Source organism: Carettochelys insculpta, chromosome 1, assembly GCF_033958435.1.
Source record: "Carettochelys insculpta isolate YL-2023 chromosome 1, ASM3395843v1, whole genome shotgun sequence".
In the NCBI taxonomy this organism is placed as follows: Eukaryota; Metazoa; Chordata; order Testudines; family Carettochelyidae; genus Carettochelys; species Carettochelys insculpta.
The window spans coordinates 346975532-346997813 of NC_134137.1; the positions used below are offsets into that span (position 1 = coordinate 346975532).

At 42.0% G+C, this 22282-nt stretch overlaps 1 protein-coding gene across 1 annotated transcript in view; it reads right to left on the reverse strand.

The window, feature by feature from the left end:
• The window catches only part of TAFA5 (TAFA chemokine like family member 5), a 458659-nt gene extending 436712 nt beyond the window's left edge, over positions 1-21947 (reverse strand). Inside the window, exon 1 of the mRNA XM_074984133.1 lies at positions 20906-21947. Coding sequence (XP_074840234.1) covers positions 20906-20996 — 91 coding nt within the window. The 5' untranslated portion in view covers positions 20997-21947. The remainder of the gene's footprint in view (positions 1-20905) is intronic.
• Positions 21948-22282: the final 335 nt, after the last annotated feature.

Below are 22282 nucleotides of genomic sequence, written 5' to 3' on the forward strand. Positions count from 1 at the left end.
GCCTTTAGAGAAGGGCAGCTAGAAATGGACAGCTGCTGGCTGAGTACAGAAGGGTCAGATGCATGGTATGCTATTGCCAACCTTCCTTGTACACCCTCTTAGTGAAGATGAGTCAACCCAGTCCTAGGAGCAGCCAGTACAGGAGGTCAGGCCAGCCAGAGCCCAGGACACAGCAGCACTAGTGCTCATGGGCATAAGGGGACTTGGGCTGGTGGGAGAAGTGAGAGGGGGCACAGAACACGCATTCCAATTGTGTCACCCTGCACAGTCACCAATGTGTAAGGCCAGCCCTACCATGCCCAAAAGTGACGACCTCCCCACATACCCATACTCTGCCACCCTCACTTCCATGCTGATGATAGGGCTGCCTTCTGAGCCAGGTGCTGCTGCTCTGTGACCGCCCAGCTCTGAAGGCAGCGCAGAAAGAAGGGTGGCAATACCACAATCCTTCTACAATGGCCAGATTTTACAGGGGAGAGCAGATTTCATCCTCTAGTGTGTTTTTCCATGACCTTTAATTTGATAAAACCCTAGACATAGCCAAGCTAGGAACGCATCTTCATAGACCAAAAAAAGCACCACAGTTTTATGGCATGTATACTAAACTACCCAGGAAAAAAATTAGATGAGAATATTGTAGAAGAAAGTACTTTTCAGCAAGGTATGTTTTCTTTCATTGGCATACTCAAAAGGTGAAAGACAACTTTCAAGAAAAGTGAATTTCAAAACATTTCTACCATTTTTAATCAAATGCTTTATAGGTATTGGAACAAATTGCTAAACTTATATCCAAAATCTTTCCCCCAGGCTAAACTAGGGCTGACCACTACTGCAGTGGCCCGAAGTTTACTTTTTAATATGCAAAATATGATATTGCTGCAAGGTTTTGTTTTGTTTTGTTTTTTTAAAAAGAAAAATACCTGTATCCTTATAACAGCCATGTTAAAATTTGTAGTGGCTGCCTCTCTCTTATTGTGCACATACATAAACAGATTCAAAGAGAGCTACTTAAGCACCCTTTGTGCAATAAGGCCCTGCCTACATTTTATAGAAATGTAATATGAAGGAGTATCCTTTTAAAATATAAATGTATGACTTTACAGTTGTTGAAGTAATATTTATGAAAAAAGGGGAAAAAATGACAGGAGACAACAAAATGGTTGCAGGACTTACTGAGAATTAGATAGTACAGATGCTGCCAGAAGAATGTCTAACTCCTTATGTTTGTATATACACACTCAGTGCTGAACTGCCAAGAGGTGTCTGCCTCTACAAGTACACAGTTTACTGTTGAGACTGACAGGCAACAGTTGTCTTTGCTGACTGATACTTGACACTTAAAAAAAAAAAAAAAAAGATTACTTTTCATCCTCATGCCACGTGTTTTAAGCCTTCTTCAGAAAATAAAAGAATGACGTGCAGCCCAGATAAGCTATCAGTCTGAAAGTAAAAGTTGAATATGGAACCCTAACTTTGTTGCCTTGCATGAAGTTACAAGACAGTTTTTACTTCCATAGCTACAGTAGATGCACATATATTTAAGATTCTAGAACATATTCTTATTATAGTATGTTTCATTCTATTGATTTAAATAACTGAATAGTGATGACTTACAGCAATGGTCATTTTGGACGTGTACTGCAATATCTATAGATAGGAGATGAGCTGTAGGGTTACAAATTTAATCTTACCATTGCCCAACCATGCACTTTCAATTTATCAACTCATATTTCAATCAAATTCTTGAAGTTGAACATTGTCTTTCCCATGCAATAAGACAACCAAGTTAAGAGTATTTTCCAACTATGAACCACAAAAAAAAAAAAAAAAAGTGATAAAACTGCTTAGCTAAACTGTAAATGCCTTCCACCATTTGTTCAGCAAACCTAAGTTCAAAAAAAAGTAGCAACAGTAGAGCCTAACACAGCTGTGCCAGTTAGAAGAGATTCCTAGGTTATGATGTGCATGAGGAGCACACCAACCACGCTATACAATGTAAAACGCAACACAAACTATGCAAAAGGTCCCTTTGGAAAGGTCATGCAAGTTTCATAGCTTGTCTTTTCTGCATGGATTTCCTTTGTTTGTATGTTGCAGTGCAAGGGTCTATGTTTGTATGAATCTTGTATCTGAGTTGATGGCTGACTACATGCAAACACAACACATTAAAATATGCTACCTTGTCACCTTTACTTGTTTTCTAACATGAATGAACATATGTTATGTTTGAATAACACCTGGAAGACAGCTTTGTACACAGGATAAACAGGAACAGAGAGTAAGCCATGCTAGTCTATACACTAGTGGGTCTGTCCCACGAAAGCTCACCTAATAAACTATTTTGCTAGTCTTTAAAGTGCTACTTGACTGCTTTTTGTTTTGATAGGATAAACAAGGAGAGGGGGAAGCGTTTAGACAAAAAACGCCCACAAATTAGCACACCAACTTCTGCTAACCTTTAGCTGCTTACGGGAAGCAGGTATTTGAACAAGAGGCCTCACTCAACATTCCGATTCTCCTTCTGTTGTGTGTGACAGTGAAATCTTAATTCCCTGTCTTTGGTATCACACTTTACTTTCCTTGCTCCCTGTAATCTCTTCCACATATGCAAAGAATGAATTTTGTTACATGCACCAATATGGAGGTGATCTGTCACACATCACCTCCATATTGGAGCACATAAAATTCATGTCATGGAAGTGGGGGGCAAGGGATTTGGAGAGATCAGGTGCAAATGAGGGTGCCAGCTAGGGATGCAGATGAGGAGGAAGGGTTTGGGGTTCAGGCTGCCCCAGGGCTACAGCAGTGAGAGAAACTCCCCAGCTCTCTCACAGAATCATAGGGCTGGAAGGGACCTCAAGAGGTCAGCTACTCCAGCCCCCTGCTTCCAGCAGTATCAACCCCCACTAAGTCATGACAGCCAGGACCTTGTCAAGCTGGGACTTTAAAACCTCGAGGGATGAAGAATCCACCACCCCTCTAGGCAACGCATTCCAATGTTTCACCACCCTCCTGGTGAAGTAGTATTTTCTAATATCCAACCTATACCTCTTCCTCTATCTTCAGACCATTAATCCTCGTTCTGCCATCTGACACAACTGAGAACAGTTTCCCCATCCTCCTCTTTAGATCTCCCCTTCAGGAAGTTGAAGGTTGCTATTAGATCACCCCTTAGTCTTTTCTTCTGTAAGCTAAACAAGCCCAAATCCCTCAGCCTGTCCTCATAGGTCTTGCGCTCCAGCCCCTTAATCATTTGTTGCCCTCCACTGAACCTGCTCCAGCACATCCGCATTGTTTTTATACTGGGCGGCCCAAAACTGGACACAATATTCCAGATGTGGCCTCATCAGTGCTGAATAGAGGGGAGCAACCACTTCTCTGGATCTGCTCAAAATGCTCCTCCTAATGCACCCTAGTATGCCGTTAGCCTTCTTGGCTACAAGGGCACACTGTTTACTCATACTCTCTTCCTGTAGAAGCACTATGGCTGGGACAGAGAGGCACTTCTCCCTAGCCATAGCAGGTCCAGAAATCTCTCTCCCCTCCACTGCCCCAGGCACCTACTTGAGCAGCATTTAATAGATGGCAGTAAACTGTCCAACAATCACCTACCGAATTATGGCTTCACTCCCACTTACTGCTCTAAGTAGCCAGCTTCTGGGGACACCGTGTGCATCTCTGCATGATATACATCTTTGGGGAAGTTTCCACATGCTGCATGTGCCTGAAAGTATGGCCCAGACAGCTCCCATTGGCTGCTTTCTGGACAACGCGAGCTGCAAAGATTGCGCTGGCGATAAGGGTAGTGCCCAGACATGCATATACACACACGCATGCACAGGCATTGGGGGGGCATGTTATGCAGAGACACACACTGGCCCCAGCAACTTGCAGACACTTTGAGCTGCATGTGGTGGTGCAGGAGGCAGGGAGCTCAGCTGAGGGTCCTCCTGGGCCACAGGACACTGGTGGCCCAGTGTATCAGCGTGGGCTGGATCTAGCCCTATCCACCCCTGCTCTAGGGGACAGAAGGTTTGGGTAATTGTCTGGGGGCACAGATGTTTCATTAACTCTGTACCCCCAATGGAAAATAGGTAGGTGTACCTGTGTATGCGTGTCTATATTGTTACAGGAATACTTGCTGACAACCATTTTTGAGTATATCAAAATAACTGAAACTGGCATGATCACGCAGTGTTACTGTGAAGAATTTTTAAAATATCATGCAGATTTTTTTTGTACAGATTCCTGCAGGGATACAACTGAAAACAGCAGAGATGATTTCGACAGAGTGATTAAATTATCTATGTTGTACTTTTGGTTGCACCCCTTCTCATACTAGCTACTATCCTTTTTTTCAGCTTGGCTGAAAGATGGCATCTCCTAACTCATGATATCATGTAGCACCAACACTACTTTCTGACGCATCTATATGCTCTGTACAAATCTTGCTTCTAAGCACAGATGATGCTCAAGCACACTTAGTTTGTACAATAGGCCAAGTAAAGTCAACGAACTTGAGTCACATTTTTAAATGATCCATAACCTGGTGTGCAAACTATCCATGTGTGCTTTTCTGCACCAGCAGCTGAAAAAAATTTACATATGCAAAATGTTGTGCAAAAAAGGAGAATCTATTTCTTGAAAATAGCTCACTTATGTACTGTATTTTAAAATGTATTTTTCCTAGCACCAGGCAGCCCTATGTTTATAGAAGCTGGCTTTCAATGTCAAAATGCCCATCATAACATTTATTTTACATCTCAATTAACAGTTTAACCACTCATACTTGTCACACAGAAAAGTGCAGTTAAAGGTGTCCTGGATACAAGGCCACCAAGCTTCCAGCTCAGAGAGCTTCTTGTGATATAATCTAGGAAAGAAATTTAAGGGAGCTGCAGAAGACACTGGCCCAGACTTTAAAAGATGAATGTGTGAAGTATCAGGTGCTCCCATTTACCCACAATAGCTCATCACCTCATTAACAAAACTGTTAGCCTTCAACGTGCTACAGGACTGGCGCTGGGAGGCGGGGGTATAGACTAACATAGCTACCTCTCAGAATATTTTTCATCTCTGTTGGAGATATGCGAGTGTGAGATCAGTAGTAATAAAATCAGAGTGGATGTGGCGTATCTGTCTTTTCTGGTTTTCACTTCCGCATCCGAGGAAGTGAACTGCAGCTTACAAAAGCTTATGCCCCAACACACTAAAGTGCCACTGGACTCCTTGTTTTTGCTGAAACAGACTAACTCTCTGAAACCCGCATAAGGTTTTCTCCAAAGCCAGTATTTAGACACCTGTCTGAGTTTCACAAGTTCTGAGCGTTGATCAAAATTAAATCTATTGCATCCTTGACGCTGAAAAAGGCAGGCGCCTGGAAACGGAATCGGAACCTATTTTGGCACATGCTTTGGAAAATTTTGGCCACTGGAGTCTTCTGTGGCTATGGAACTGTTCCAACTATAGTCCACTCTGAATCTAACATGTTTCTTTCACCATACCTTCTCTAGCACTTTTATTGTTTTAATTAAAACCTTACCAAATGAAACCACACTTCTGTTGCATTTGCTCTCCCTCTTCTTCTGAGAGGGAGTGTTAAACATGACAGATGTTAGTCTTAATGCATTACTAGAGAATCAGATACTGCAGTGATTAGCACCATATATAAAATAAACTGTACAGAAGAGAAATACTACTGTCATATTTATCTAATAATGAAACACACACAGGTGGGAGAGGAAACCCTCAGTATAACTGCAACTATAGGAGGGAGGGACTTAATAGCCTAAAATTTTTTCTCTGTCAATTAGGTGGTAAGTTCCTGTGCTATTTCTTTTATTACTGTTATAATACCTAGGAATGAGCACAGTCCCAGCATTCTTAAAAACCACATACCCTGTATCTACATGTGCCCCTTCCTTTCAAAAGGGGCATGTTAATGAGCGGCTTCTAAAGATGCTAATGAAGTGCTCCAATGAATATGCAGCACCTCATTAGCATAATGGCAGCCACAGCGATCTGACAGTGTGGCTTTTCGAATCTCACGCCACCCGTGGAGATGGGACCTTCCGAATGGACCCTCCCCCAGTTTTTGAAAGCCCTTCTTCCATAGGGGGGAGGGTCCTTTCAGTAGGTCCCATCTCTACGGGTGGCATGCGATTCGAAAAGCCGCACTTTCAAATCGCCACGGCCGCCATTATGCTAATGAGGTCCTGCATATTCATTGCAGCACCTCATTAGCATTTTTCAAACCCACTCATTAACATGCCCCTTTCGAACAGGAGGGGCACATGTAGACCCAGCCATATGGAAGAGTTGTACTACATATACAGTACAGACCTATAGCTGCAGAGCACAGTTCTGCAGTATAATCAAACCACCCTCAAAGAGCAATAATACTTATGTCAGCAAGAGGCCAGCTCCCACTTGTATAACCCTGCCTATACTGGTGCTTTTGTCAGGGAAACATATCAGCCAGTGGTACTTCCCCCCCCACATACCTCCGACCAAAAAGAGTTTTGTCGACAAGAATGCTAGTCTGGAGAAAGTTTTACTCGAGCCTAAAATACTGTAATCTACTAAAGAGTTGGGAAATGTTTTCTGCTGAAACATCTACGGCAGCCTCATGCTGACCTTAATAGCTTAAGCACCTCATGGCTCAGAAGACTCTGGATATTACAACCAAAACTAGAGAGACTGTAATATAACAAGATTTATAAAATCTGGGCTACTGCCCTTTTATAGTAGGCATGTAAATAAAGCATGCTGTTCCAAGCCACTTAAACAAGAATCCCCTGTGATGATGGCCAGGCTGCTTACGGTCATCACACCGTCACATGCAGTAGGTTGACCGTTTCATTGTCACCTGAGGCTTTGAGCCTGCAATCTATTTGTTAGAAGGCAGCTTACAGACTTCAGTCCTGCTGGGCACAGTGGTTTGTCTACACAAAGCCATGTGCAGAGCTGGGACTGGGGCTTAGGAGTCATTGTAGTAACTTGTATTCATTAATACTACTCTTTCAATGTGGTACTAAGGGCATGTCTACGCTACATAATTAAATGAACTTAAGTTGACATATAGCCACTGCAGTAATTAATTCAGTTTTTAATGCATACACTATCCTCCTCCTGTTAGCAGTGCTTGTCTTCATAAGGCATACTTGCACCAATTTAACACTCTCTCTCTCTCACACATACACAGAGTTCTTCTAAGCTGCCAGTTGTCTGGTAACCTGCAAAATCAAAATGTCAGCATTCTAAAGGGACAAGGTGCATCAGGTGATCTCTTATTAGAACAACCTCTGTTGGTATAAGAGACAAGCTTTTGAGCTTATGCACAGCTGCTCCTTAGGTGTATCCTAGGACCAACACGACAAAGTATTGTACACAGTATTCTGAAGGAGTAATTCCCTGTTAGGAGAACGTAACTGCACAAAAAAAAAAAGGAGCAAATTCAAAACCAATCTTTCATCAGACAACATGGAGTCTCTGTTCATATGCTGGATTCATACTAGAAACTTGTGGACTTGAGATAGTGCCCTGCCTCTACTAAAATCAGAAGTAAAAATAGAATTGTTGGCTTATGAACTCAGGTGTTGGACAAAAATCAATTTTGTAACAGATAAAAGTAGCATTAATACTCGAAGGCTATGTCTACACTTGCCCCAAACTTTGAAGGGGGCATGATAATCAGGCTGATGGGACATTACTAATAAAGTGCTGTAATAAATATGCAGCACTTAATCAGGCTAATTCTCCCCCATGGCAGCTCTGAAGTGTCAAACCTCAAACTGACAGCATGCACTGTAGTGCAGGCACTTCAAAGTGTCTTGTCTTCCCAAAATTTTGATGAGTAAAGGCACTTTGAAGTTTGACACTTCAAAGTTGCTGCAGGGAAGAATTAGCCAAATTAAGTGCTGCATATTCATTGCAGCACTTCATTAGTAATCTCCTGATTACCATGCCCCCTTCGAAGTTTGGGGCAAGTGTAGACATAGCCTAAGTCTACTTCAGTATTGAAGCCTCGAGGCCTGCTGATAATTATCACAATCCTCATTTTTCAGATGTGAAAGAAAGAGTGAGCCACAGAAAGGGAAAGTGACCTGTCCAAGACACATACCAAGTCAACAGAACAGTTGGATGGAACCAAGCTGACTAAGATACACACAGAGGAAAGACCTCAACATAGCATGGACTAGAATTGCCAGAGAAAAAGGCAATAAGGAAGATGAAGGAGAACATGGAAACACACAAAACAAGCAAAACTGAAAGTTATGAAAAAAATCACATCAGAAACTAAGAACTAAGAGGGAGACTGTCAAAGATGGAAGCCAGTGGTGAAGATCCAACATTCCCAAGGACTTGATGACCTCTCGAGGTCCCTTCCAGTTCAAGTGGCTCCCCACCTGGGAAGGAGAGGGAAGAAGAACAGGAGGATGGGGAGGTTAGCAAGTGAGGCAGGACAGGACATTACTGGTTGGGGCACGTGGCAGAAGCAGGTGACCAGAAGCAGGCTGAAGTGGGAAAGAAGCTGGCAGGTATGTATGAGAGTGTGTCGGGGGGAAGGGGAGGGCTAAATCTGAAAAGAGCTTGGAACAAGACCCAAAGGATGGTGGATGGGGAGGAAATGAGGCCACAAAGGTGAGAACTGTTTGTAGGCTCCGGGGAGGGGTGGTTTGAGAAAGGATCATGCAAATCCAGGACTCAGCAAAAAGCAGATGCTGCAGGACCTAGTTCAGTACAAAACAGCCAGGTCACCCAGTAAATACCTGGAGCCCATGACCTGACCAGATAAGAGTCTGAGTTAGGGTCTTGACTACACTGCCTTCTAATTTGGCTGCAGAGTGAGCACGATATCCCATCACTCCCTGATTGGAGGGACAGTACATAACCGAGAGAGATCACGCACCCCGCTCCCAAATGTTGCTCCTTGCCAGAGGCACCAACTCTTTCCAATCCTGGAGCAGAAATTGGGTGCGGGGGGAAGAGGAGACCCTCAAGAGCATTCACTGGCAGTAACATCTGCCTATCCCCCACCCAAAACCTGTTGCCTGCCAGCAGCCCCACTAAACAACTTACCGCCACCCCCGGCAATCAGTGCCTCTGACCCTCTGCAAATCAGTTGTTCTACAGTAGGCAGTGGGTGGAGGGGAGAGACAGGAGCAACAGGAACAGGGTATGCTCAGAAGGTGGGGTTAGCATTGGAATAGGTGGGATAGGGTGAGGCCTTGAAGGAAGGGTGAAGTGGGGATGGGGCCTGGGGAGCAGCAGAGATAAGAAAAGGCTGAGCAGTGGCAGGGGAAGTAGCTGAGTAGGGGGGAAGCTATAGCTAAGCAAGGCTTGAGTGCCCCTTAGCAAGGCAATAAAAGCCATCACCTGTGTTGCTTCCCACCCATCTCCAACATTCTTCTCTCCCCCAGGGGTGGGGGTGGGGTGTGCACCCTACTTTTTATTTTGGCAAGACTGGTTATTTGTTCTTACCAGCTGTTGGCTAAAGCACATGGGAAACACGCTCAGAAGAAAGAAAGAAAGTCAAAGAAGTCCAAATGTCAGGAAAAGGGCTTAAAAAGGGGACTATCCTAGTAAAACAAGATGTATCATCATACTTGGTGCGGGGCTGTTTCCTGCCTTATCTCCATGGCTCAATGGGGGTCTCTCCACATGAGATTGGGGTGAGGAGGGCAGGGAAGTAAAAGTAGTCAGCATAACTTCAGGGACTTGGGGGAGGTTTTCTTCTGAGTCTCCCCTCTTCCCTGTTGAAGGAGATTGCATGTTCTATGCAAGTGACCTAGGGAAGAAGGAGAGCATTTAAAGTGAGCAAGGGCTCTGAAGGAGGTGCTGTGTGGCGCTACACAGAGGGAAGGGGATGTGAGTGCTAGTTATGTGGAAAGGAACAGGGCAGAAATCTTAACACACAACAATTTCTATTGTTCCAGTTTTTGTTGTTCATGTATTTGTTTGTCTCCCTTGTCTTTAGGCTGTAAACTGTTTGGAGCAATGACCTATTCCAGATTTGTTCCTTGCTTTGTATTCCTGTCAGTAAAGATACTTAAGTTATTAACAATAACAGTCAAATACCCTAAAATATCTGTTATGGTAAAAAGCATATAAATTTATACCCTGCTAGTAAATTACAAAAAAGCCAAACAAGATACAGGAAAAAAAACAAACCAACCCACAGGCATTCTATGAAAATCAATACACAGTAAAGTAACTTACTTGCCTTAATATTCGTAAGTATCCATCATCATTTCATAAAATAAGTTAAAAAGCTTAAAAACACAACCGTACAGGATCTTTACACTACAAATAAGGCCAAAAAGCTTTCACTTCAACTACCAAACTCTACTTAAAACACACATTTTTTTCCTCGTAGAGGTAGACATTACTAATGAAGTGCTGCAGTGAACAGACATCACTTCATTAGGCTAATTCTCCCCGCACCCCCACGGCAACTTTGAAGTGTCAAACTTGTAAGTGACGGCATGTGTGTAGCCACAGGCACTTCGAAGTGCCAGACTTTTAAGTGCCAGCATACCATGTAGCCTTGGGCACTTCCAAGTGCCCATGCTACTTCGAAGTGTCTTTACTCCTCAAAATTTTGAAGAGTAAAGGCACTTCGAAGTAGCCAAGGCACTTCAAAGTTGCCGCAGGAAGAGAGTTAGCCGAATTAAGTGCTGTGTATTCACCGCAGCACTTAATTAGTAATCTCCCATCGCCCTGATTAACATGCCCCCTTTGGAGTTGGGAGCAACTGTAGACAAGCCTATTTTGGTAAAAAACAGCTGAGGGGAATAAGGGGATTTCGAAATGTGAGGTCCGTCCAAAAAGGACCCCCTTGTAGCCACACCAAGCCACGTGTGTTCAAAAGTGGTGCTTTCAAAGTGCCGCAGCTGGAAGCATGTGCATGCTAATGAGGTGCTGAATATTCAATTCAGAACCTCATTAGTATTTTTCAATGCCATGTGTGGCCACAGCCAATGTGTACGAAGCTAAACAAGAGAAGGGCTACCAATAGGTTCTTCCTTTAGGGCTATAATACACCATAGTAATCATGGTGCAGGGAGCATTAGATTGTGACAATTTACTAATGAAGCATGAAAAAAAAAAAAAAAAGAAAAGGACTACCTCATACCACATCAGTTTCACTACCCAGAGTAGAGCCACAAGACTTTGAAAGGTGAGTATAATCTTTGCAAAAGTAGAAGACAGCTACAAAGAATTACTCATGCACTTTAAAAACGCTACAACTTCTTGCATTGAAAAGGGAAAATAAGTGCTATCCCAGGGAAGCAGGAACTAGCCCCCAGCTACCTCTATGCCTTGAAGTACAAAGGATATCAAATCAGTGCCTTTGGCAGATTTAAATATACCAAACAGAAGTGTGTATGGCCTTCACTGAAGAAAGGGTTCCGGATTATTAGTTTTCTTTTTGTGGCCAGTACTTAACAATGGACTTTGTTGTGTTCCTGGGGGATAACCATTGTTTTCTAGTAAACTATCTGAACATGCACGTTTCTAATCCTTTTAGTATTTTTTAAAACCTTTACACACTTCATGTAAAAAAACAGATGGCACTATTATTATTTACCTAGCTTCAGAGACTATAGCACATACTTTGCATACTTCTATAAAAAGGTCAATCATTAGCTTAGGCACATCTTAGACAGAGGCTCCACATCAGCAGTTTGCATCCCTTCTCCTGTCCTGGATCTTGACCCATCCTTGCCCCAGTATACTTATGGCTTACGGCTACTTTAAAGTAGGCTGAATATGGCCTCAGGGAACTAGAATGCCAGGTAAAGGATTGCCAAAAAGGTAGCCTTGCTTCCTTGCAAAAGCCATCACCACCCACCCACGGTTACCGATTACACTATTTCTCTGATTTCAATATGCCAGCATACAAAGGAAAGAGGATCGAGCAAGGTTGAGGACCTGTGACAAAAGCTCCGTCACAAAGAGTTTTATAAACTAAAATGGTTCTTAAGACAAGATCCTTTATCTTGTATTGTGATAGATGAAGCAAAAAAAAAAAGAGGAAGAACCAGAAGACAAAAGCATGAATCATTGTACTTGCACATTCCCTGCTTTTGTTATCCCAGTGACCAAAACAGTATGGATAGGCAAGGAAGACATTTGTAACAGCGTATGAAGATGTTTTGCATGTTTGTATATGCTGTGCTCTCTCTCCTCAGCAACTTTGGAATTTGCACAAAAACTAAGAACTGACTTGGAAGAGAATAATATACAGAAAGGACCAATCCCTTCTCAGTACGGTGTTTTCATCTGACAAATGCTATTTTGATTGTACAACTTTTACTTTGACTAAAATTCACATTGCTCACAAACACACATTGGTATGACAACTGCTTTTACAGAACATTACTTTTTTCTATTACACATATGTGGGAACAGCAGTTTGATGTTGCCACTTCAAACAGGCATTGTTCATTCCTCTTCAGAATGTTAACATGAATTGCTTTGAAGATCTACGTTATGTCCAGTAGAGAAACTGGCATTTTATAAACAACTAAACATGAAGGCTACATCTACACTACAGTCAACTTTCAAAAGATGTTCTTCCAGAAGATCTTCTTTCGAAAAAGCATGTCCACACACAAAAAAGCAATCTGCTCTTTCGAAATAGAGCGTCCACACAGTCCCTGTTCTTTCAAAGCAACGGGCAGGGATCAAAAAAATCGGGCACCATGAGGACTGCTCTTTTGAACAGAGGGCCCCTGGAGTGTCTACGTGCTTTGTTCTGAAAGAATCTTTCAGACCAAGACACTCTTCCTCATTTGGGAGGAGAAGAGGGCCTCTGGAAGAAGTACACATTCTTTCAAAACGAATTTTGTATGTGAAAACTCTGGTTGTTCTGTCGGAAGAGGGCCTGATTTTCCCAAAGGACTTGCTAGTGTAGATGCAGCCAAAATGAGCAGACAAGCCATTCTGTGTTGATTTTTGAGGACCATGCACAGGGGAGATGCAAACATGCTAAAACAGAAACCCATATCTTTTGCATTGTAAGTAGTATCTTAGAATTGCCAAAACCTCAGGAGCATAAAGGTTGCTTTTGGAGCAAGACAGATTTTTTGCCTTCCTGCTGGCAGGCAACATGCCAGGACTAAAGAGATCACCAGTCTGATCACGTACAGAAAAATCACATGTAGATGTATAGTTAAAAAAAAACAAAAAAAAAAAACCAAAAAAAAAAAAAACCACCATACATTGTGCTTCATTAACAAACGTGAATTTGTCTGCATCGTCCCGCAACAAGGTGCACCAGCTCAGTTCTATAGTAACTAAAGGGTGCTGCCCCTAAGAAGTTTCAATCATATAAGCATGCTCCACTTCATTGGTCTATATTTTTTTATTCCCCCTTCAGATTAAAAAAGGCCAGGTGGCACAAGGACAGTAGCCCATTTTGGTCAGCCACAGTGGATTACACAGGCTGCAGAGCCCTGGACAATAGCATGGAAGGAGAGAAGGGATATTAAGGTATACATATATGTTTAAATATCACCAACAATACTTACATTTACCTGGCTTTTCTTGTGTTTTAACTCCTTAATTTAATTAAGTTCTTCAAGGAAGAGAAGCGCTTGTATTCTGTATATGTACAGTGCCTAGGACAATGGCATCCTAGGTGTAATTAGGGTGTCCAGCTACTACATTATAAGCAATCACCACCACCACACTATGCCACCTTTTTGTTGATACCAGTATGAAATATTAAGCACACAAGTCATCAAAAAAGCAGAATGCAACCTAAAAGTTTAATTTTTGGCTTGACAGACTTTAGACCTAAAGCTAAAAACCTAAGGCTGACATTTCTGTGGTGGTCCCTTTTGCATTATGTGAAAGGTCTCAAATATAAACTGTAATTGGCTTCCAATGTCATCCTTTCAATAAATCAAAGTAATGGTCAAACGTGCAAACACCAAGATTCAACAGTGTTGTTCCTCCTAGCTTTGTGCAAGACATTATTAATAAGTCAGACAATACATGCAAGAGAAGGAAGAAATTTGTTCCCAACCCTTTCCTGATGGGGCTAGGTTAAGAGAAGCAGCCTTTTGCTTCACATAAAGTGTACTTTGTACACAGACAGACATAGCATTCAATGTAAAATTTTATTACCAAGATTACAAGACCATCTTTTCTCTACCCCAGGAAAAAATACTTTTGGAACAGTAATGAAACATTGACTCCCCCTATTGGTGTATTTTGGCACACCTACATAAAAAAAGGAAGACAAAAGATACAGTGCCATGTATGAATAGTAACAATGAGGAAGCCGTGCCAGTCTATACACTATCAAAACAAAAAGCAGTCAAGTAGCACTTTAAAGACCAGCAAAATGATTTATCAGGTGAGCTTTCGTGGGACAGACCCACTTCTGGTCTGGCTATGGTCTGAAGAACAGACTAAATATTTAAGGCACAGAGAACCAAAAACAGTAAGCAAGGAGGCTCAATCTAATTCTTCACCTTCCCCCCCACTCCTCCACTCTCTGATTTGCTCACCTTGATTATCTTTTTCTGATTTGTCCTCCTTGCTTACTGTTTTTGGTTCTCTGTGCCTTAAATATTGAGTCTGTTCTGGTCTGGCTATGGTCTGAAGAAGTGGGTCTGTCCCACGAAAGCTCACCTAATAAACCATTTTGCTAGTCTTTAAAGTGCTACTTGAGTGCCATGTATGGTTTGCCATGAGACCACAAACAGTGAAAGTGGAACATGTTAAATTTGGCAAAACACAGAAAAACAAGAGAATGTGTAGCTAAGACATGCCCTTAACCCTTTATTTATAGCATGTATTGATACAACATAGCCAGCACATCTGATATATAAGATATCACACTGTTTGGAGACCCAGGTGTCTCTGAAGCACAAAAATGGGAAGATGAATAGAGTTTCCACTCCAAGTAAAACTTCTTTCATATCCCTTCCCCCCCCCGCATTTGTTTATGAACACTTATGTTAAATCTACAAAGACTAAAGAAAAAAAATCTCAGAACGGCAAAATAGTTGATGCAATGGAGCATAATAGCTTGTGTACAGTATATATATATATACACATACATATACATACATACACACACACACACACACACACACACAGATATAGGTGTCTACTGGGAATTTATAAATTTATAGAAATGTGTCATTGTAGCAGGCATCTGACGTACACAGATAATCTTAAAGTGTGCCATTGTAATTTCAGGTGCTATTACAGTCTGTCATATAAAACATTACAACTTGTTCCAAAAACTTTTGGGGTTACATACACCCAAAGCAATCTGAAAGTTTTGATACATATCTTTCCCTAAAATGTTTTTACAGTATTAACCAGTCTCACCTTCCATATAAGACTAGGAATTTGTATGAACTATGTTAAAAATATGAAAAAAAATCTAGTGTGTGTGTGTGTAACTGTTCTACATTTCTAAAAATAAGGAATTATCTTCAAGTTTGCAAAACAAAAGTTATTACACAAAATATAAAAAAGAGCATTTCTGAATAGCCCCATAACATCAAATATTAAACACTCTTTGTAAAAAGGGGATCAAATATAAAATCTCTGCCCAAAGCAAATTATTATAAAACACGGACAATTGTAACGTAAGTCCTAACTGTCCCTTCAAAACAATGGTATTGATTACTCATCTTCCATTTGTATTTGACAGAAGAATGCCATCACCAATTTAAATAACGATTAGTTCTTCTAAGGAAAGAGAATAATCACAAGAAATGCTGAAAAAGGTTTTCTACATGTACAACTGGGGTACATTTACAGCAAATAATCAAACAATTGTGTCAGAGCGACATTATAATTTAATATTATAGCCACAAGAACAGGAACTGATCACTAAAGTGTCTTCCTTAACTACTTCTCTTTAGGTGCTGTAGCACATATGTATAGATGGAAGTGATTTTTGCAGATCCCTCATGTATCTAATCATAACTGGTTAAAAATAGAGAGTTTCTTACTCAGATTGCCTTTTACACTAAAAATAAGGTTTATGACACAGTGTTGCTTCTGCTCGATTTAACCACTCAAGAACAGTGTTGTGCGATTCTACCCTGTCAAGCCATTCAAAAAAAAAAAAATCATTAATTTAAGTAACATTTCCCAAAATGCAACAATATTCTATAAATCCAGGTCTTCGACTTGACATTCTTAGGTTAAGCAAAAACATCAAAATAAAGTCACTGTGCAAACACATACTGCTTTGTACATATCACTGTAGTTACCCACCAATTAGGCTACTTTTTTATAAGTTTTACAAAGGCACATTCCGGAAATGTATCCTCTACCTTTTCCTCACAATTAGCATCATAATTGTGAATAGTGAAAATTCATTACTAAGTGAAAGGGTTACTTGTTTTTGGAGGGAAGATTCTCACCAATTCTTTCATACTATATTCCTCAATGTGTGATGTAAAGTAAGTTTGCTTCCCTTTGAAGAAAATCTGAAGTGATTATAAGAAGATTAACCATTTAAAAATCAGAGGCAGGTAGTCAATACCACTCCCTAATTTTAGTACCCTTTATCAACTGTACAATATTTTAAATTTTAACTCCTCTTCAGACTGACTCAGAATGCATTAAACTGATTTGTACAAAGATTAGACAAGCATGGGACTGCAATTATATATCACAATACCCTTTTATTGGTTCACAGCTCTATTCATCTTTTTCAAACACTGAAAGACAGATTGGACACAGGGGAACGGATTAGCCACAGAACGACCTGTATTACCACACAAAAACCTAAGTGTGGAAAAATGGCACCCTGTGTCACCCATTCTTCACTTCCTGAGGGGAGGAAAAAGAAATTCATGAAAATGGCCATTTAAAGAGCTCTTTCCCACTCATCTCTGAACAAAATCTTCATTGTTGTACACTCAACATGATGTATGAAAAACAATGTAACAGTACTATTAAGTTGCCTTAATGATGCAAACTCTGTAAAATAATTTAAGGATTACAAAATATTCTAAACTGAAATGGGATAGTGTTGTGCTTTGCTGTACTCATGTCATTTAAACAGAAATTTTATACTTTATGAACTCTACAATACAGCAACCTATCAGTATGATGGAGGTTTATTTGGTTTTAAAAAGAATCTTAGCTGGATACCTTCCCTTTATTATAATCAAAGTTCTGCATTCTAGAGACTACATTTTCAAATTAAAATTATAAAAACATTTTAATATGCATTTACAACAAATTACTGATTTGAAGTGAGTAGCAGGAAGACAAATACAGGAAAAATAAGTTTGTGAGAACTGGGCATAATCTTGAGAAGAAAACACTGAGGAAGAACCTGAGAACACAGTTTCCAATTATGTTACGGGCTCTTATAAAGAGAATGGTGATGAATTGTTCTTTGTACCAGCTGACACAAGGACAGTAAGAAATGGGCTTCATTTGAACTAGCGGAGGAGGAGGAAAAAGCTTTCTAACTACACTGATATTTCAGGTCTGGAATAGGCTTCCAAGGAATATTGTGGAATTGCCATTACTGGAGATTTTTTAAGAACAGTTTAGACAAACATCCATCAGAAACAAGCAGTCTAGGTTTACTTGTTTCTGACTCAGTGGAAGAGGCTTCAGAGACTCTCGAGGTCCTTTCCTGCTCTCTTTATATCCTATGCAGCATTTTCAAGGGAGTACTATACAGAAGTGTTGTGATCAGTTCTGTCACTAACAGCCTTCAGAATGGACAGGAAAAACTAAGCATCATATGTACACTTGTACCATATGAGAAAATAAAAGTTAGACCTTTACGTAATCTTACAGAACATTATTTTCAATTCAGGCATTTTCCTACACGCCATTGTACAGCAAACACTTTCATATCCAGCATTCCATTATCTGGAGCTCTCAAATAACTATAATTTAACTATGGTTAAAATGATGGTTATGCTTTCTGTAAGAACAGCATAGTGAGTAAACACAAATACACTATAAGTTTACAGTGTACAATATTACTGTTGTTGGTAAATAAAGTACTCTTCATACTTTTGTTTGTTTCTTAATATATCTAAATCACCTTTTTCTTTAGTGCTTGCATTGCTAGATATACCTCTCTATTATCCAGAATATTGGAATACCTAGCAACCTCCTGGTCTCTACCAGCTAGATACAAAAGAGATCACTGTATAGAGAAGTGGAGTAGGTGTCATTTGAACTCTGAGTGTTTCAGGGATATATTATCAAGTAATTTGATCAGGCTAAACAAACTTGTCAACCTTTTGGGCTGCTGTTCTGGGGAGAGATTAATTCAACAGTCCATAAAAAGTGACCAAATGAACGCACCTTAGCATTTAACTTAAGATTTTGGCTACACACTTGGGCCACAGACACTGAAGCCAAGCCACCCATGCAGTTCCATTTGCAATAACCCTAAGTTCACCTGTTGCCAATAAATCAAAGTTTGAGTACTGTCCGAATCCAAATGACATTCCATTCTGTAACATCTCAGACTTAAATAAAGTAAAATTCAAAAACAACATCACTATCAGAAGCAAGTCTCAGATGTTCTAAATTAGAGCAGCAGCAGCAGCCTGTCACACATATTCAGCTTATGCTTATTCAATAAACAAATATACTAGTATGGTAAATAGAAGATGAATGTTCCATGGGAGCGTAAGGTTTCTAATTATTTTTAGAAACATTAATACATTTTTCCTCCTGCCCAACTTAAAAAAAAGTTTTCTGACAAAAAAAAGGGAATAGTAATGCCTTTAGACAAAATGAACATGGAGGTCCCCCTCCTCCCCACAACACAGGGAACACTACCTAATGCTTCTCCTTCCTCTAAATAAAGAGATCTCAACACACCTACACATAAAAAAAATAGATCAGTCAATTAGTGTCTAGGGAGAGAGAGGAAAGCTGGTGTCAGACACAGAGAAAGTTACCCTATAACAAATTTTATTCAATTCTGTTAAACTGTACAAGGTTATCACTCAAAACTACAGTGTAGAACAGTGTTGAATGTGAATGTTATTAAAAAACTAAAAAAGTGCTAATATAAACATTAACCAAAATAAATGCATTTAGGGTGAGAGCTAAGTGATACAAACAATACTGACTTATGCTCTTTATACAGCTCTGTGCATCGGTCTATTAAAAAATTGGATGAAAATACTTTTGGTCACAGAAATACACAGACAGTTAATAAATTACCCTACAGGTTTGGAAGCACTTCAGTTTCATGTAGTCAATTCACAAAAGAATGACCATAAATATTGGTGGAAAAAAATAGTAATGTGCTAAAATACTTGGTTGGGTGGTCACTGATCCCTTCAATAAGGAAAAAAAGAAGAAAAAAAATACAGTTAATCGTTTTTGGCCAGTGATGCTGAAAAATACTTTCTTTTAAGCTGTTACAAAGCCTTCCTTCTTACCCAATTATTTATAGTAACGAAGGTGTCAAAATCTAGTAGTCAAAGACAGAGTAAAATTGCAAAACATCACGGCAAACACTAAAAAAATTAGCTTGAAATTAATGGCAATATATTCCTTCTCCATAACATCTTTAGAAGAGTCACCTAATTAATTAGGCAGGAAATATAGGAACGTTGCTATTATGCTAATTTTTATGAATCTTAAATTAATGAGTATCTGAGAGGCATTATACACATAACACAATTAAAGCTTCTGTAGACCTCTTAAAGAGGGAGAGAGACAGAGAAATCTCTCCTCTCACAAGTAGCCAAAAAACCTGATGCTTTTTTGGCTTACAAATTCTTTGAAAATGTACAGTACTTCCTGGGCTGACTCATGTAAATTACACACCAGTAAAGATCACCCAATATACAATAGTGCCACTTCGGCCAATCTTAACTGAAACTTTGTCCCAGTCTCACAAGGTTTGTTTTACATTTGGTACAGAGCACACCCTAACACATGCTGATGTGTACTAGTCAGTCAAGTGCTAAAATGTATAGTAACATGCACCCCCCGCAAAACAAAAAACCAAAACCCACCAGTTCAGAGCCCAGCCAAGTAAGTCACAACCGTTTAGACAATACTGCATGGTTTACAAACCAGCAGCAGTTCTCACTCTCCTTTTGCTCCCCCTAAAATTGTATTCCAAGCTTCCATCTTCATGCTGGGATTTGTGTCATGAATAACCAACTGAATCATTATTTTCATAGAGAAAAAAGGAGTTAGTTTTCTTGAAGGCGAAGAAGAAAAAAAAAACCTGAGTACTGTGGAGGGTTGGTTTCCCTCCCCGAGAAAAATCCTGCACCCACTTAAAGAGAATGCATCTTACTTTCTGCCCCCTTAAAGAAATGGAACATTTTCTCCGGTAATCTGGGGTGGTGATTTTCTGGAGAAGATGATGGAAAACACAGGAATCCTGAAAGCATGCAATAGGCCTCTTCCAGTTTTAGGGCAGAAGAGAAGGAAGGAGCGAACTGCCCACGGTTTGCTCTGCCCTGCCCTTTCCACAGAACTTTAGTGCCATCTATTGAAAATGTATTGAATGTAAAAAGGGGAAAAAAAAGAAAAAGAAAATATGCCACCTATTCATTTGATATAAAAATAAGACGTTTACTGGGGGTTGGTTTATTAACTACTCTAACGATGACTAGTGATCCTCGGTCTTCCTAAGAGCAGCAAATCTTGTCCATGCACTAAAGCAATGAGATATGCACTAAAGCACAGAAAATGCAAACACTGAATACATACATCTACCAAATCAGAAACGCAAGCCTAATTTAGATACCTTCTAAATTAAAGTGAGCGGTTTTAAATGGAGGGGGGAGATATACAGTAGAGCCAGTGCTGTAGATAGAACATACTGGAAACAATAAAAAAAATTAAGGCAGCTAGTAAGAGACCTTTGCATTGAAAGCACAGAGTGTAGACATGCAGACATAATTACCTTCTTTAAGGAACTGTGAGTGGATGACAAATATAAGAAAACAGCAGATCGCTGCTCCTGCTAATGCCCATAAAGCTTTCAAGAGCTGCATCGCGCTTTGAAAGTCAGTAAATACCCAAAAAGTCGCACAATGAATTTCCACAGCGATGCATCAAGGTTTCCCCTTTTGCGCCAGGCTCGGCTGCTCCCCAAGCAGTAACCACACTTCCGAGCCAGATAGAGAGCTCGGGGTTTGGGGAAGTGGGGCGGCTGGGGGGCGTTAAAACAAAGTCTCATGCAGCCTCAGCCCCATGATCTTCTTCTGGCCAGCAGCGCCGAGGAAGCTGGGTCTGGGATCCATGAATCAGCTCTCTGGTTCCTCGGGAGTTGAGCAGCATTAAGGTTGGGGAGGAGGGAGCAAGGGAAGGAAGCAAATCTGGGCACAATTGCGCAATAGCTCCCACACTGCTCCGGTGGGAGTTGTTTTTGCTGCTGCTGCTGCTGCTGCCGCTGGTGGTTCAGTCCCTGCTCGGGCTCAGCGGTGCCGGGAATGCGGGAGCCAGGTTCATCTTTCTGGGGCTCCAGGGAAGCCAGTGCAGCACGGCCCCGCTTGCTGGGTTACCTGTCCAGAGTCTGCCACCGCGATCGTGGTGGGGGGCGGGCAGAGAGTGCGGAGTGGGAGGGGGGGAAAAATCTCTTTACTGCAACTTCGCTCGGCGGAGAGTCACCAGCCGAGCCGAGCCGCCCGCCAGGCTGGGAGAGCGTCGCCCCTTCCGAGCAACTCCGCCGAGCCCGATAGCCCGGGGAAGCGCAGCTGGCCGCGGCGGAGCTCCCGGCGCGCGCCGCCTGGCGAAGCCGCTCTTCGTGCCCAGGGCTCGCGGCTCCCGCTCCAGCCAGCCGCCGGGCTGGGCAGCGCGCTCCCTGGGAAGGCGGCGCCGAGCCGGGCCCGGCGACCCCGTTCGGTTCGGCGGCCCGCCTGCAGACCGAGGAGGGGTTGCGTGAGCCGCGCTGCGCGCCCCCTGCTGCCCCCGCACAGCGCTCTCCAGACAGGTAGCCGCTGCGCGACCGGCCTCAGCCCACCGGTTGATGCCTCTCGGAGCACCCCCCTCCCGCGCGCGCACACACCCCAGCCACTGCGACTCCCGAGCTTGGGGCGCTGCCGCCGCCCGGGGGGACGCGGCGCTGGCTGACGGCAGCTGGGCGCTGGCGGGGCCCGCCGCCTGCGAGCAGGGCTGGGCAGCTGCAGAGGCGCCGACGTGCGCAGAGAGCCGGGGGCTGCCGGCTGGGTGGCCGCTCGCTCGGGCGCAGCCGGGCTGCTGCAGCCGCTCGCTCGGGGTGGCTGAACTGCCGCACGCACTTCCCCTGGCTGGGCGGGCGCCCCCTGAGCCGCGCGGGGCT